Genomic DNA, 15601 nt, shown 5'->3' on the forward strand with positions numbered 1-15601 from the left:
ATTTCATTCAAAATACTTTCCGGGACATTTCGTTTCATTATTTTTTCCAGGACAGTCCCAGAGAATCCAGGACGGGTGGAAACCCTACTCCAACACCATCTGAACATGCATATAAGGTCAAATAGCCGTCATTACAGGCAACATCCTAGAAAACTATAATCTCCTGCCGCTGCTGGTCCTGGGTCCCGTCAAGGTTTTTTTTTTTTTTTTCCAACGTCCACTTTAAACCTCAAACGGATTAAAGCCTTCGTTAAACGAATAAACAGTGTGATGGACGTTTCCCTCTCTCAACTGCAACCCCTCGGGGTATTTAGACAGACAACACTTTTTTTTAATTTTTTATCAAACAAGAGACAATACAGCATTTGCAAAAGAATGTGCTAATTAACTTCCGGAGTCCCACTACAGAGACTTCGAGTTCCGTGCACAAATATCGATAAACATCCGCTTCAGTAAAGAGATCAGCGGCAGAGTGGCTGGGGAAACGCGGCTGGTTTAACTAACCAGCTAAGCTCATTCGTGACTGATCGCAAAAGGTGAACCGCACAATTGGATGCCAGACTAAATTACATGCTTGCAGTAAACCCAATTAATAGACTTAATTGCCCGTTGGGAACCAACAGGCAGTCAATAACTGGGGGTAATTATTGTGACAGCGGGGCCGAGTGTCGGGACAGAGAGAGGACAGCCTTGATAGCAGCTCACCTGGCTGTCAATCTCTCTCCCGTACGAAAACAAAACCCACTACCCGCTGTCAGTGTGTCGTTTGCCGCAGAGCCACTCGTCTGTACGGTTACAGGCTACAACCGCTTGCCTGCCTTGTACGCAGACGTTTGTGTGTCTCTGTGTGTTTGTTTTTATATTTATTTTATTGAGAATGATTTGCGGATCTCATCTTAACCTTCTTCACCACACTGGCAAAAAGACTAGTTCTGATTAGTTAAATGGAAGAATTCGCAAGATTAAAAAGAAAATCGGCTATAGTTGCTACATCACGCTGTGTTTTCGCATAGGGAATTTAAATGTCATAAAATAACGGGCATAAAGTAGGATATGTGGTAAGTTTCAAACTGTCACAGACTGGATAGTCGGTAGGCTAACCCTATCTGAAATTCTAATCTATTCTAAATTATGTAGCCTATTGTAACCGTTGTCAAGTCAAGGTATTTGGAGTGATGTGCGAATAATGCGGAATTATTATCTGGTTATCATCAATCTTTGTCAGTCCGATCTGTCCTCGTCTGTTTTGTTTGAAGCATGACCGCCGCAGCCCCCTAAGCGCGTCCCGGTTTGGGCGCGCTGGTTACCATGGCTCCGCCTCGCCGTTATTTTTAGAGTGGACTGGGAGTGAGGAAGTTCTGCATGGTCGCTGCCGGAGCCACTCTGCCAGCTCAATGACCTGAAAAAAGACTGGCACCGTTCAGTGGACAAGGCGATAATGACAAACAATCAGTTTTGTCTCCGCTCAATGAATGGTTTGGGGAAAATGTCACCAGACGGCTAGGCCTTATTTCAGCTAAGCAGTACAATGATGAACTTCATCGATAATACCGACGTGCGCGTCAACCATGACCTGTACATCCAGATTTGGGGCCTAGTACTGTCATCCTGGCTAGTTTTACCCGAATAATCGGGTTCGTTCTGGGAATACAGATAATCATCACAGAAAAAGCCTCTATTCCTTATTTTATAGAATAAGCTTAAATAAATAATAATAATAATAATAATCATAATAATCATCATCATCAATTTTGTCAGCAGTGTTACACACGCATCATATTGCTTCGGATAAGACTTTTTATGCAAATCTGAAAATAATTTCACTGTGCCTCTCTTAGATCTTACCGCCCCTCACCGTCCCAAGCCCCTCAGTCATGGTAGTTGACAGTACACTCTAAGGGCTATCGGCCTACATTATGCCATCGTAACCCAGTTACAATCCGCAGAGCTTGCGATCAAACGGAACTGATGCTCGTTTATCAACACAGCACTGTTTGGGAAGAAGAAAAAAACACAACAACTATAGACTAAACCCATATTTGGCCGCAGAACTGCTGCTGTCTGGATGTTTTATTTTGTAGTTTTTTTTTGTTTCGCACCAGTAAATTCAAGAGACTGTTGTGTGTGAAAATCCCAAGAGATCAACAGTTACAGAAATACTGAAACCAGCCCGTCTGGCACCAACAATCATGCCACTGTCAAAATCACATTTTTCCCCCATTCGGATGGTTGATGTGAACATTAACTGAATGCATGACTGTATGCATTGCACTGCTGCCACGCAGTTGGCTGATTAGATAATCGCATGAATAAGTAGGTGTTCCTAATAAAGTGCTCCGTGAGTGCATACCAGAGGAAAAAGTGCCATTACGTTCAGCTTCAACATATTGCTTCTAAAACAGGATTTGAAGGCAATAATTCCATTTTAATTATTGTACCTTTCATGCAATTAACAGGTTCAATGTCGGTCCGACGAAGGACGTTTGCTGGTGCTTAATATGAAATGCCCATAGTTCAATCGAACGTAGTTGCATTCAACTGAGTTCTAGGTTTCTCTGAACAAACGGAGCACTTGGGCTAAAACGCACGGATTTAAAAGGAACACTAACATGCTTTAGCGGAACTAGGGTGGAATTCGTGCGTAATGTAATGACGGTAGCCGATTGACGCAAGTAGGCAAAGACCTGTAAGGTGATGAAAGACACAAAACGAGAAAATAAAATCAACCCACTTAATTTGTCATTGTTGCGTTCAATTAGTTTTACAGAACAAAAGCTGTTGTTGAATGTCATTTAAGAATAGGCCTACTTACATGTATCCTTAAATATTCTGAGCAATATCGTATTGTTTAACGCAAATTGTATAGTATATGGCTCAATATTCTGAACGAAGGCCACAACACAGAGATGCATACAGCCAACTGTCAACTGAAAAGCGCATCTAGGAACAATGACGCCAGTATCAATTTCAGACGATACATAGACAAACATAGAAAAATAAGCATTTATCAATTATTAGGATTAAGATTAACAGTATAAATGTGTATGAAATGTGTTCCCTAAAGAAATGAAAGTGTTGATGATGAGAGTCACGGGGTAAAGGGTTCACCAAGAACAACCTCACTCAAAGCTTTTTTTTGGGGGGAAAAAAACCATTAAAAAAAATAATAATAATAAGGTTTTCAAAACACACTTGTCCTCTGTAAGGCCTCCTGATATGACCACCTACCTTCTGGCTGAAGAACAGAGAAATGGCTGACGGCAACACTGCGACATGGCATCATGAATCAATTAACACGCCATTATATTGACGCCCGTCTAAAATGGCATATCAGCTGCCGTGGACCTAGGACAGACGTGTTGTTTTGATTTCTATTCATGAAAATATGGATCTATAAACAAAATCACCACAAAAAGGAAATTTTTTTTTCCCTTCCTGTTGATGAATCCCAATGGGTGCCATGGTAACTATAGTCAAGCGGAAATGCAGGTGGCATTGCAAGGTTTCAGCAGAAGTGCCTGATTTTCCATACAGGTTGAAAACAGGAGGTCAAGTGTTAATAAGTAAACGACGTGAGAGGCATTCTTATTTCACGGTGTGGTAGGGTGGGTGTTAAAGAACCTGATTGATTAATTTATCTATTACTGTTACAGCTACAATATGAAAGGCTTATATGTGAAATTTAAGCCGTTTTTTTTTATTTTTTTTATTGCAGTTGTATAAACCAACATATCTCACTGTCACAAGTGACTGGCTACTTTGAGGTTAATTTCCTAGTTCCATTTCATATTTGCCTGATCTACGATACAAATATGGAGAGGCATCATTTTTTGATGCACACAACAGTAAAGCTATAAGCTATGCTATGCTATAGGCTACGTGTTGTGACAATGGTATCGATTTGCGATGTGTCCATGACCTCTGCGCGCGCACATTTACATGAATTAACGCGTTCAGAGAAAAATAATACAATATAATTCATATTACAAATAAGTAGGCTGCATTAGTTATAGTCATGGCTTGGAGCAACCTGTTTGCCACGATTTTTTCTAAATGAATAAAACGTCTTCATTTCACCCTTTACAAACGCAACATGTCACAGAATACGAAGCTTATACGGGTTTCATTACGCACATATTAAATACAGCTATACACCGGTTAGACCGTTCTGCGTTGGCTACATCCATAACGAACAGTGGACTCTTACCTCATCGTTCCCTTTGCCGAACTGTAAACCGAGGTCGACGAAATGTTCGACTCGAATGTAACCGTCCGCATCTTCGTCACACACGTCGAACACTTCCTTCAGCTTCTTCAGGAATTGCAGGAGCTGGTCCTGGTCGGGAAACGAGCTTCCGTCCATCCTCGAGAGCGCTTACGCGGATCTGGAAAATATTAAAGACCTTCCGACAGGATGCAGGCGGCGAGCGCCATCATCGCCCTCCTCCGTCGCTGCGAGCGTGGAAGGCGTGACATCATCAGCATCAGTTGGCAAAGGAAACTGGCCGATGGAGGAGGTGGATGGCGTGAGAACATCCGCGATGGAGCTGTAAAAAAAAAAAAAAAAAGGAGCCTTTTGAAGTACCTTCATGACCTGTGGTGTCGAAAATGTTATTTATTATATTATATATTTATGGGTGCACGTAATGCACAGGAAGCCTACTTACTGTGTTTTAAATAACCTAAAACTAGGTACGCATATAAAATAACCAGTTAAATAGCCGAGCTGATTTGATGCTTTTGACATGTTGAGCAACTTGTGCATTTGTAAATCGCTTTGGATTAAAAGTGTCTGCTAAATGACTAAAATGTAAGCAAGACTGGGAATTCTGTTCACCTGGCCAGGTTACCAAAATCAAGGGTAGGCGCATTCCGCATAAACCTTACATAATTCCAACCTTTGCGATACATTATCAATCTAGAAAGTATCGTGCGCTGGCAAACACGATGCTAGCAAGACAATACAAACGTGAAAATAAGAATATTATTGAGAACATGCAATCCAACAACATGATATTATTTCCCCAATGAATTCATACGAGGGTTGGGGGAAAAAAAGAAGAAAAAGTGATAGATTATATGGGTTATCTCCTGCATTAGCCCGCAGATTGACCCAGCTGAAGAGCCACGGAGGAAGCAGGGATATCGAGTGCAGCAGGTAGACCTCGAAAGGAATTTGGAGGCGTCATTTTGTATTAAAAATGTTTATTAAGTACAATTTCACAGTAACATTCATGTACAAACATTAAAAGCCCATACATTCATTATAAAAAGGCTGCGTCCAGCCACTTCCCAGCGAAAAAGTTCGTCACATCTGCGCGCAGTGTCCAGATTCCGGCTTCCCTTGGGGTGCGGGCGTAGGAGTGGGCAACAGTCTTTGGTCAGATCCTCACGCATTCTCCACTATGAGTCTCGGCTCCAGAAGCGAGTCCCAGCGTTCCTTCAGCTGCGGGAAGACGGCGACAAGATTTCCATGACAACGAATCCGCAACTGCATCACACCGTGAGCCAAACCGCAGCTATTTGCGGCGGCGTTTTGCTCCTGCTCTCCAACGCCAGTGACCGGAGAGCAAATAATACACGATTTTAAGAGGAGAAACAAGGGTTTAAGAACAGTAACAACGAACGAATATATACAGAGATTCTTTTTAAATGACAGGCCTGTTTGGATGTGACCTAACTGCCGACAAGTAATGCCTCGGCATTCTTTACTGGTAATCGTCTAATCGCTGAAAGACATTTGTCATTTTATCCGATTTTTTTCTTTATCCCTGCTGAAGTGGTTCAATGATTGTATCCACTTCGCTGTACAAAACGGTTAAAAAATGTACCCAATAAACAGAACGGAAATCATTTCCCCATATCATCCAACACAAGAAGATGTGCAGACCGACAGAGACGGACACAGACACCAGAGAAGTGTCTCAATTCCTTCATGCCATTTTCTTATTTTCTTTACCTGTGAAGCACGTGGCACGGCATACTCCACTATCTCTGATCCGTCAGCATTTTGGTACACCAGGTCAAACTTCCCGGGCTCTGCTGGAGCTGAGAGAGAGAGACAACCGCTCATGAGGATCATCACGGCACAAGAGGAATACACGCACGCGCGCGCAGGCACGCGCAGACACAGACTGAGAGACACACACAGACACACAGACACACAGACACACAGACACACAGACACACAGACACACAGACTATACTGAATGCGTACAACAAGGAGCGGATAATCCATTCTGTGGTTTATCGCTGATGAGGCACGACTGAGCATCAAACGTGCGGACACGGTCCCCTTCTCAACCTCAATTTGTCACGGCGCTGTACAGGGCCTTGGCGACTCGCCAACACGTGGATTTAGACCCATTATTCAGATGCACTCGCTATTATTTTAATTCGGAAGAACGCTACTCAATCCCACGTCCTCCGGGCCGCGGTGCCTGCGGGCATTTGCTTCAACAGTGCGCTACACAACCTGATTTCACCAATTAGCTTATTACCAGAACCAGGCAGGTACAGTAATTAGTGAAAGCAGGTGGTGTAGCGCACAGCAGGAGTGAAGGCCAGCAGACACTGCAGCCCGCAGGACGTGGAGTTCAGTAGCGCTGCTTTACAGAACACGCTGGCACGACTCACAAACTGCCAGGCTCCGGTCTGTACCTGGTGCGGAGGACAGAAGCTCCAGCTCTACTTGGTTGGTGACCAGGTCGATTCCGATAATCTTTCCTTCCTGAGAAAGACAAAGACAGACATCCGAACGGCAGGTGAGGATTCAGGACAGCGTGCCCGTTCCGGAACAAACAGCACCGGCATGCAGTTACTCAAATCAGACACTAGAGGGCAATGTTTCGGTCTTAATGAGCGGCGGGAAGTAGGGTGATCCAAGAAAAAAAATGTAGTGAGCAAGGGGCAACTTTGAATGAATAAAAAACAAGCCTTCATTACATCATGAGACAAACAGAACACTCAGCATTCCCCGTCACAGCCCATGAGATGGCGTACGTGCAAACCAATTAATTTATCAAACACTGAATACACAAATAATGCTTCATAGAAGCAGAAGTCTGAAGAAAGGAACAGGTCTTACTTTGTAGTCCGAGACCTCGGGAGTGTAGTTCTCAGTGAGCTCCAGCAGCTGCACAGACAGGATACGGTTGTTACTATGGTTACAGTTCAAATCTATGGGCGTAACAGATTGGTATGGTACACCCTTCTAATCAGTCCTTATGAGCAATTTTGAAAATCTTATATCGGGTCTTATTTTGATTAACCTGTTATTTCGGTTTCATTTGTGAAATAACTCCATGAAACATATCTAACCTGTTTAATGAAATGCAGAAAACACAATGGGCCTCTCATGCAAGAATATTTTTGTATTCTTAGAATTTCTCATACTTATTTCGTACAATAGGCTCAAACGAGTGTCCCACGCACCTAACTTCAGAAAACTGTGCTAAATGAAGATGTCTGCTATAATACAGTAATTACGGTACAGTAGGGAGGTTTGTGTCTGCTATAATACAGTAATTACGGTACAGTAGGGAGGTTTGTGTCTGCTATAATACAGTAATTACGGTACAGTAGGGAGGTTTGTCTGCTATAATACAGTAATTACAGTACAGTAGGGAGGTTTGTGTCTGCTATAATACAGTAATTACGGTACAGTAGGGAGGTTCGTGTCTGCTATAATACAGTAATTACGGTACAGTAGGGAGGTTTGTGTCTGCTATAATACAGTAATTACGGTACAGTAGGGAGGTTCGTGTCTGCTATAATACAGTAATTACGGTACAGTAGGGAGGTTCGTGTCTGCTATAATACAGTAATTACGGTACAGTAGGGAGGTTTGTGTCTGCTATAATACAGTAATTACAGTACAGTAGGGAGGTTTGTGTCTGCTATAATACAGTAATTACGGTACAGTAGGGAGGTTTGTGTCTGCTATAATACAGTAATTACGGTACAGTAGGGAGGTTTGTGTCTGCTATAATACAGTAATTACGGTACAGTAGGGAGGTTTGTGTCTGCTATAATACAGTAATTACGGTACAGTAGGGAGGTTTGTGTCTGCTATAATACAGTAATTACGGTACAGTAGGGAGGTTTGTGTCTGCTATAATACAGTAATTACGGTACAGTAGGGAGGTTTGTGTCTGCTATAATACAGTAATTACGGTACAGTAGGGAGGTTTGTGTCTGCTATAATACAGTAATTACGGTACAGTAGGGAGGTTTGTGTCTGCTATAATACAGTAATTACGGTCCAGTAGGGAGGTTTGTGTCTGCTATAATACAGTAATTACGGTACAGTAGGGAGGTTTGCATTGGATAGATGGCCGATGGGATTAAGAAGAACATGGAACGACCGACACCCGATTAGTGTCTGGCAAAACGTAACACGGCGGACTGCTGATGAACCCATTGCAGTTGCTGAATCTCAACGGTGAGTTTGAAAGCGTGACCCGAGTTCTGTGTGTCAGGTGAGCGGCGCTGACCCATGAGACGGGTCCACTCTCCACTAAATGTTGTTTCGACCCAAGAAATTAAGAACAAATCTGTTCGTACGAGTGGTTCTTGCATGAGGCCCAATGACTATCTGGGAATAACCGGCACATTACTTTGGTAGCAGATAATGAATTTCGACCAATTGCATCAACGCACCGCTCTGTATAATCCGGACATAGGCAGGGTATCTGTGGGTCAATTAGGAGTTGACTCGAATCCCATTTAAATAACCAAGATGCATAAAGATAAAAAAATTAGTTTTCGACCCCCCCTCGCGTTATAGATCCAGGACCAGGTGTAAACAGGTCCTGGCAGACGCTCACGCTCTTATCCAGAGCGACGTACACTTGATTAGACTGAGCAGGAGACAACCCTCCCCTGCCTTTGCTAAGCGGGCGGGAAAGCCGTCGTACCTTGAAAGCGATCCTCTGGCCCACCTGTGGCGGGGCGGCGAGCAGGGGCATGGAGGCGTAGTCCCGCTCCAGAGCGCGCGGCGGAGGGTTCTAGAACAGAGAGACATCACATCACATTACGTTAACGGCATTCGGCAGACGCTCTTATCCAGAGCGATGTACAGTCGATTAGACAACGCAGGAGACAATCCTCCCCTGGAGGCAATGCAGGGTTAAGGGCCTCGCTCAAGCGCCCAACGGCTGTGCGGATCTTATTGTGGCTACACCGGGGATCGAACCAGCGACGTTGCGGGTCCCCAGTCACATACCTTAGCCGCTACGCTATGCTACGCTATGCTACATTACACTATGCTACACTATGCTACGTTACACTATGCTACACTATGCTACGCTACACTATGCTACGCTACACTATGCTACGCTACAGACGGGAGAGGAGCGCTATGCTACGCTACACTATGCTACGCTATGCTATGCTACGCTACACTACAGACGGGAGAGGAGCGCTATGCTACGCTACACTATGCTACGCTATGTTACGCTATGCTACGCTACGCTACACTACAGACGGGAGAGGAGCGCTCCACAGCGCCGTCCCGCGAGGGGGGTCGAGGACGACGTGCGCCGGCGACTCACCCGCAGAACGACGGCCTTGTTGGTCAGAGTGTCGCTCCTGTGCTGCTGCAGTCCGTTCTGGTCGCTGTGGGGCTGCGGGTTCCCCATGCCCCTTCCCCCGAAACCGGGACCCCCTCGCTGACCGCCCCTGGGACCCCCACCCCCCCTCCACGGAAACCTGCCTTCGCCCCGCCCCATCCCCCTCCCCGGCGAGCAGCCCCAGCCCCGCCCACCCCCCCTGCCAGTAACACCGGCCGCTGGAAGGATGTCACTGGGCCCCGTTGCTAATGGCGGCACTTGGCACCCCAGGCCTGGTCTCTTATTGGCCAGGACAGGCTCGCTGTCGCTACTCGAGTCCGAACTGGAGCCGCGGAACCCTCGCGAGTTTGCCCCCGTCCTCACGACCGCCCCCGTAGGGGCGGGTTTGGACAGCGACGCCTTCGCCAGTGTAGCTTGGAAGTCCATTTTGGGCGGGGCGGGCTTTGTGGGGCTGGGTTTGGGCGGGGCGGGCTTTTTGGGGACGAGTTTGGTCGCAGCGGGACCGGGAGCGGAGTCTGAGGAAGACCCCGACGAGGAAGAGGGAGCGGCCGTGACACCAGCCTTCGCAGCGGCGGGGACACCCCCACGGGGCCTGCTGAAGAAATTCGTCATAACAACGAGTTGCGACTTCTTCGTGAGAGGCCGCTCCTCGCTGCTGCCGCTGGTATCCGATGAGGACGACGCTTTCTGCTTGGCCGCCTTGCTCGGCGCAGAGGTTGTGGGAGCAGCGGGCTTCTTGGCGGATTTCGCTGCGCCGGATTTAGAAACGGCCACCTCTTTCACAGGGGTGGTTCGCTTCACCGGAGACGCAGGTTTGACGGACAGATTCTTCTCTTTCAACTTCTTTTTTTTCTTTTTCTTCTTCTCCCCATCTCTGACCGGTTGGAGGTCCACCTCTTGACTCTCCAACTGAGGTTTCTTTTTCTTCTTTATTTTGACCGCCTCATTCTCATCATCCTCTTCTCGGACTCTCTTATTTGCCTTCCGCGACAGGTCCTCGGATTTCCGGTTGACTGCGAAGCCGTTCTCCTGTTGCTGATTTTCCACCTTCACCCTGTCAAACAACAACACGTGATGAGATACAATTCCTTGCATTAGTTTTGCGTATTTTCTTTCCTTTATTATCAATACACATCACCATGAATAATGGTTTATTAGTTTGCATATATGCAATACAATAGACATTTAATATAAATGCAACTGAACACAAGAGAGAAGGAATTAAGCTTACTTCAGCTTTAATTGTGACAGCTAGCTACCTAGTTATAACAAATAACTTTTACTGCAAAACAATTCGACTATGCCGACCTGACAACGTTCAATTTAAGGTGAACTACGAGACGAACTGAGATCAAGCCGATATACGGCTGAAACCCACATAAAGTTGCCGAGATCGTTACGCAAGTGACTTAACTTAGTTATTCAGCAAGTAACGTCATGCTCAACCTGGACGTAAACGAAGCCTTGAATACAACCCCATAAGTTAGTAAGCTATCAAATAAACCGCGCATGCAATTAAACGACCGTGTGGGTATCAAAGCTAACATCATAGGTAGCAATACTATTGAAACGCAAAAGAACATGCAACGTTATTTACCTGATGCTGTCATTGTCGCGCACTACGTAAACGCTCTCCGTAGGAGGCAAGAAACAGTCATCCATGAACAAGTTCAAAATCGTCCTACGACTGAAATCAAACTTCTCCTTGATGACACTGGCTAGATCCGCCACGACTCGACATTTGTTTAGGTCAACAAGTACCCAACACATGCGGCAATCCGATACCCCAGGCGGGGGGTAATCGAAATACAAACGCACTCGTATCGTATTGAGACTGGACGCTGCCATTATTATCTTCCTCGTGTGCGCTGCATGCAGACCAAATGATGCGAAGGTACGCATGTCCGCTTTTAAAGTGTTCTTACACTGCCACCTGGCGGTTTGGAAGAGCAGGCAAATTACTGCATAAATATCTGGAATTGACTAGTGTATCATGGAAACAGTCGGTGTTAATGCTGTCAGTAAATTGACAAGCATAATTCACGTATACAGTCTATAATATAATGCAATAATTGCAGTCGGCTCAATCAGTTTAATGGTTGGACACAAATAATTGTAATATGGTGGTGTATTAAAACTCCAAATATACTTTGACTTGACATAGATTGACTGGTCTAAATTTGAGCAGTCCGATCATTCTTTATGTGACATTATAAAATGCTTTCCGTTCAGTTAAAAAGTAAAAAAAAAAACATAAGTTTGTTGTCACGGTTCTTCAACACAATTTGAAAATGTATTTCAGATGTTTACCCGTGAGGACGTGCTCCTTTACCTGTTAGAACCGTGAAGACGTGCTCCTTTACCTGTTAGAACCGTGAGGACGTGATCCTTTACCTGTTAGAACCGTGAGGACGTGGTCCTTTACCTGTTAGAACCGTGAGGACGTGATCCTTTACCTGTTAGAACCGTGAAGACGTGGTCCTTTACCTGTTAGGCATGGTAAAGGAGTGTGAATTTGGCAAATGTGCGCAAAGACAGAGATTGGCAGTGCATGATGGATATGTATTAGAATGGTATTTCCAAAGGTAAAAATATGTACATATAATTATTTTCTGATTTCTAGTGTTTTATAGAGTAGGATGGACTTCATTAAAGGACGCTCTTGGCCCAGAAGGACCAAGGTTTCTCCAAGATGATTGACATACACACTTTTCCATAATAAACCTTGCAATCATTTAATTTCAAGAAACAACAGCTGGCCACTGGCATCATAAACTTACAATATCATATCATAGGCACTCAAATCAGGACACAGGGAAAGTTCACACGGTTTTCCTTCATATATTCATTGCCAAGGATAGCCTTTTCAATGTGAAAGCAGTTGTACCTGGTGCTACAGGGAACATTTTTTGCTGTGAGTGCAAAAAAAAAAAAAGACGATGTTGTCATGGTAACTGCTGACCGGTTCCTTCCCGATCTTCAGTTTTACCATCATCCGATCGAGCTCCGTCTTCGAGAGCTCCTTGTCAGACTCCTATGTCCTGCCCTCTCGCCCCGAAACAGGAGGAGGAGGAGGAGGAGGAGGAGGAGGAGGAAAAAGACGAGTGTAAGAAGAGAGCGAGAGAGAACAGAGGGACGGATTTGGGTTCTCAAGGGGCAGTCGGGCCAAACAGCAGGAGTGACAGACGAGGTAGAACATACAGAACGTCAGTGGAACATATCTACAACGTTATACAGTGCTGTCCGTAAGTACTAATGAGGTTAGAATACAGACCGTCGCCTTTAACCTGAGGGTATTTACAGCCATACAGGGTGATCTGCGTAGGAATTGCATCCCTTTTTACACAGTCCCTCCATTTTAGGGGACCAAAAGTAATTGGACAGTTGACTTCACGCCTGATTCTGATTAGACGGGTGTATTTAATCACTTCCTTAGTGCAGGTATAAACATTTTTTTAAAAAAACTTTCAGTATCCAGTCTTGATTCTAGGCTTTTGATTGCCTAGAATCTGGCAATCAAATCTGGAGTATGTTATTGGTGTTTGTCAACATGAGGACCAGAGTTGTGCCAATGACAGTCAAGCAAGCCATTATGGGGCTGAAAAACAGGGACAGAGGCCAAACATTAGGCTAACAAAAATCAACTGTTCAGAACCGATAGAGCGATAGAGAGGGAAATGTAGTGTGAGAGAAAGAAACAGACAGAGAAAGACAGATATAGAAAGATATCGATTGCATCGTCTATTAATCCCATTGCATATTGTGGGCCACCATCCACATCTCTGGGTTTAAGAACTGACTGGTAGGCCAAGGAAGATTTATACAGTTAATGACGGAAAAATATTCGTCATGATGAAGAAACACCCACACCTGTCCTACAGATCAAAAACACTCTTCCGGAGTGGCAGTGTTGGGGACGTCTATTCTGCAGTAAACGTCACAAATTAGTAGATTTTAGGCCCCTTCTAAAATTAAGCACTTCATTCCGCTGGCACACTTGCCCAAAGGCAATCTGGCATGGTTTGCGTCATCGGCTGTATTAATCCCATTTCAGATCCTGGGCCGCCGTCCAGGTCTCTGGGATTACGAACCGAGTTCCAGTCACTGCCCGCTTAACCCCGGGCGACCGCAGAGTGCCACCGAAGAGCCTGGCAACAGGCGCCGTCTCTGTGCGCCGCCGCGCGTCACTCGCTCCCGAACGCGGATCAGCGATTAGCCGCTAAATAGCGAGGACAGACTCGAGAACGCCGGAGTGGACCCCGGTTCAACGGGAAGCGTCAGCGATCACGGTGTTGTAGGAGGACACTCGCCGATTACACAAACACCAACGATAATGGCTAAATACGGCGGTAGCACTGCGCTGCATTACATCCATTTAGCATTTCGCCCCAAGGGGTGCCAGACGCTGTGTTTTCGACCAGAACCCGTTTTTGTAGGCTACTGGCCTGGTTTGTGGTCGCGACAATGTAATGTCCAGTCTAGGAGTAACACCTAAAGTAGGTTCCTAAACTCAGATCTGGGCCACCCCTGTGTATTGCTGGTTTTCGTTCCAAATACAATTGCAATCCCAGAACTTCAACAAGCTGTTAATTTTGTAATTCTGTTTTAATTATGTGCTCTTGATGTCGAGGGATTATTTGCCCTCTTAAACCACGTTATGTCAGAAATAGCTATGCATGCCAGGAATAATACAATTCCCCTGTTCATTACATTTACATTTTACATTTTTGTCATTTGGCAGACGCCTTTAATCCAAAGCGATTTACAAGTGCATAGGTTCTACCATAAGTCAAAGCATCACATCCAGAACTAGGAAAATACACATGGAATTCTGTTCTAAACATAGTCGTCATCATAAGTGCAATATCATTATTATTATTTTTATTTTTTTTGGGGGGGGGGGGGGGGGTTAGACAAGGATAGGGATAACAGAAAGGAGGGGCGGGGGAAATCAGGAGGGAGGACTAGGTAGAGTTTGAAAAGGTGGGTTTTGAGTCTGCGTCGGAATAGGGGGAGGGATTCTGCTGTCCTGGCAGTGGTAGGCAAGTCATTCCACCACTGAGGAACCAGAACGGAAAACAGGCGTGAACGTGCAGCTCGACCGCCAGGTGCTCGTAGAGAGGGGAGTGCTTCATGTTGTGCTTATAGCGCTACATTGCAAGTAAGTACATTAAAAAAACATCTCCGCTTCTATAAGAAAGAACGATGGCAAACTATTCCGAACATATGGGAGAACATGCCACAGTTCTCCTGCAGACTTTGGCTGTCTCACTTGCTTCCGGCTCTCCAGGTGATCCCAGACAGCCCTTTTATCTTGAAAGTGGTCTGTGACTTAATAGTTTACATTATTTAATGAAATACAAACATTACCCTGTAACATTTCATTTTTTGGAAAAAATAATCTCAAATTTGCTCTTTTCTACTAATGCGGAAAACAAAACACTGCATATCACAATTTCAGTCACACTATTCAGTGTGGAAAGACCTTTGTTGAGTAAATTACTTTCTGCCACCTAGTGGTGGTGACTAGTGTAATGGCTCAAGTAATTTATGGACCATTGTCAGTCCATCCACGCAATTTGAGTTTCTCAGCCTTCAACATGATGGCCACAAATGCAAAGGACAGGCAGATATGGTTGATAACAGCTGTTTATTAAGCATAAAAAAAAATAAAAAAAACTTTAAATATTTCCAGAAATGGAACTGAGAACCAAACAGGCAAAGTTAAATACAGAACCATCCACACCACCAAATAAATAAAAATGACTGATATTGGGGAAAATATTTCACCTTGAATAACAGTTCTTCTTTTAAAAATGTTAAACAACCCATTAGTACCACTGAAAATAAATACAGTACTGTTTTCAAAACCCATTTTGTGGAGACTCACTAACAGACAATTAAATGACTTTAAATAAGCTTTGATAATCTCCGAGCAGTCATCTCCCCTTTAACACAGTTTTTATACACACAAAATGGTGTATAGTTTCAGGGAATAATGCGTAGTACCCGTTGAATCACTTGAAACT

The 15601-nt window shown here is 44.6% G+C and overlaps 2 protein-coding genes across 3 annotated transcripts in view; both read right to left on the reverse strand.

The window, feature by feature from the left end:
• The window catches only part of LOC133113911 (rab11 family-interacting protein 4A-like), a 47705-nt gene extending 43255 nt beyond the window's left edge, over positions 1-4450 (reverse strand). For both annotated transcript variants that reach the window (XM_061223056.1, XM_061223055.1), the window contains exon 1: positions 4208-4450. In XM_061223056.1, the coding sequence (XP_061079040.1) occupies positions 4208-4363 (156 nt within the window). In that variant the 5' untranslated portion in view covers positions 4364-4450. The remainder of the gene's footprint in view (positions 1-4207) is intronic.
• A 738-nt stretch (positions 4451-5188) lies between these two features.
• coil (coilin p80) lies at positions 5189-11441 on the reverse strand. The gene is made up of 7 exons (XM_061224752.1): positions 11170-11441; positions 9555-10626; positions 8919-9008; positions 7088-7135; positions 6661-6730; positions 5960-6048; positions 5189-5446 (listed from the first exon to the last, which is right to left on the reverse strand). The coding sequence occupies exons 1-7, from the start codon at positions 11418-11420 to the stop codon at positions 5390-5392; spliced, it is 1677 nt and encodes a 558-aa protein (XP_061080736.1). The 5' UTR covers positions 11421-11441; the 3' UTR covers positions 5189-5389.
• Positions 11442-15601: the final 4160 nt, after the last annotated feature.

The sequence above is a fragment of the Conger conger genome, chromosome 16 (genome assembly GCF_963514075.1).
Source record: "Conger conger chromosome 16, fConCon1.1, whole genome shotgun sequence".
Taxonomy (NCBI): Eukaryota; Metazoa; Chordata; class Actinopteri; order Anguilliformes; family Congridae; genus Conger; species Conger conger.

What these genes read in the sequence shown, in the direction of transcription:
- coil (XM_061224752.1), bottom strand. Translation starts at nt 11,420, where the DNA reads ATGGCAGCGTCCAGTCTCAATACGATACGAGTGCGTTTGTATTTCGAT. An exon ending in CGCGACAATGACAGCATCAG is followed by an intron (nt 10,627 to 11,169) that starts GTAAATAACGTT and finishes GTTGTTTGACAG; the next exon opens with GGTGAAGGTGGAAAATCAGC. An exon ending in CCGAGGTCTCGGACTACAAA is followed by an intron (nt 6,731 to 7,087) that starts GTAAGACCTGTT and finishes TGTCTTTCTCAG; the next exon opens with GAAGGAAAGATTATCGGAAT.